Below are 1,766 nucleotides of genomic sequence, written 5' to 3'. Positions count from 1 at the left end.
AAGTGAAGGAGATAGAAACATAAAAAAATAATAAATACAGGAGCTGGTTTTTGTAAAAGAACAACAAAACAGATAGACTGCTAACCAGACTAATAAAAAAGAAGACAGAGAAGAGTCAAATAGATGCAATACAAAATGATAAAGGAGATATCACAACCGATTCCACAGAAATACAAACTACCATCAGAGATTGCTACAACACCTCTATGCATATAAACCAGTAAATCTAGGAGAAATGGATAAATTCCTGGATACTTGCACCCCCCCAAGACTAAACCAGGAAGAAGTTGAATCCCTGAATTGACCAATAATGAAGTTTGAAGTTGAGGAAGCAATTAATAGCCTACCAACCAAAAAAAGCCCAGGACCAGACAGGTTCACAGCCAAATTCCACCAGAGGTACGAAGAGGAGCTGGTACCATTCCTTCTGAAACTATTCCAAACAATACAAAAACAGGGGATCCTCCCTAACTCATTTTATGAGACCGCCATCATCCTGATACCAAACCTGGCAGAGACACAACTGAAAAAGAAAAGTTCAGGCCAATATCCATGATGAACATAGATGCAAAAATCTTCAATAAAATACTGGTAAACCGATAAATGACGCCGAAGCAGGACCCGAAGCCTAAATTCCAGGAGGGTGAGCGAGTGCTGTGCTTTCATGGGCCTCTTCTGTATAAAGCAAAGTGTGTAAAGGTTGCCATAAAGGACAAACAAGTGAACTACTTCATACATTACAGTGGTTGGAATAAAAATTGGGATGAGTGGGTTCCGGAGAGCCGAGTACTCAAATATGTGGACACCAATTTGCAGAAACAGCGAGAACTTCAAAAAGTCAATCAGGAGCAGTATGCAGAAGGGAAGATGAGAGGGGCTGCCCCAGGAAAGAATACATCTGGTCTGCAACAGAAAAATGTTGAAGTGAAAACAAAAAAGAACAAACAGAAAACACCTGGAAATGGAGATGGTGGCAGTACCAGTGAGACCCCTCAGCCTCCTCGGAAGAAAAGGGCCCGAGTAGATCCTACTGTTGAAAATGAGGAAACATTCAGGAACAGAGTTGAAGTTAAAGTAAAGATTCCTGAAGAACTAAAACCGTGGCTTGTTGATGACTGGGACTTAATTACCAGGCAAAAGCAGCTCTTTTATCTTCCTGCCAAGAAGAATGTGGATTCCATTCTTGAGGATTATGCAAATTACAAGAAATCTCGTGGAAACACAGATAATAAGGAGTATGCGGTTAATGAAGTTGTGGCAGAGATAAAAGAATACTTCAGTGTAATGTTGGGTACCCAGCTACTCTACAAATTTGACAGACCACAGTATGCCGAAATTCTTGCAGATCACCCTGATGCACCCATGTCCCAGGTGTATGGAGCGCCACATCTACTGAGACTATTTGTACGAATTGGAGCAATGTTGGCCTATACACCTCTGGATGAGAAAAGCCTTGCTTTATTACTGAATTATCTTCACGATTTCCTAAAGTACCTGGCAAAGAATTCTGCAACTTTGTTTAGTGCCAGTGATTATGAAGTGGCTCCTCCTGAGTACCATCGGAAAGCTGTGTGAGAGACGCTCTCACTCACTCACTTTTGGATCTTCGTAAACACATTTTTGTTCTTAGTCTATCTCTTGTACAAACGATGTGCTTTGAAGATGTTAGTGTATAACAATTGATGTTTGTTTTCTGTTTGATGTTAAACAGAGAAAATAAAAGGGGTAATAGCTCCTTTTTTCTTTTCTTTTTTTTTTTTTTTTTT

At 40.0% G+C, this 1,766-nt stretch overlaps 1 protein-coding gene across 1 annotated transcript in view; it reads left to right on the top strand.

Moving 5' to 3' along the window:
• The first annotated feature begins 603 nt into the window (after window positions 1–603).
• Window positions 604–1,766, top strand: part of LOC108307191 (mortality factor 4-like protein 1) — a 1,671-nt gene continuing 508 nt past the window's right edge. Inside the window, exon 1 of the mRNA XM_017532487.1 lies at window positions 604–1,766. This exon is cut by the window's right edge and continues 508 nt beyond it. Coding sequence (XP_017387976.1) covers window positions 604–1,575 — 972 coding nt within the window. The 3' untranslated portion in view covers window positions 1,576–1,766.

This window comes from Cebus imitator, unplaced genomic scaffold (assembly GCF_001604975.1).
Source record: "Cebus imitator isolate Cc_AM_T3 unplaced genomic scaffold, Cebus_imitator-1.0 Scaffold76, whole genome shotgun sequence".
NCBI classification, from domain to species: Eukaryota; Metazoa; Chordata; class Mammalia; order Primates; family Cebidae; genus Cebus; species Cebus imitator.
Note: the sequence above shows the minus strand (reverse complement) of the source record. Positions and strands in the feature narration are given on the sequence as shown.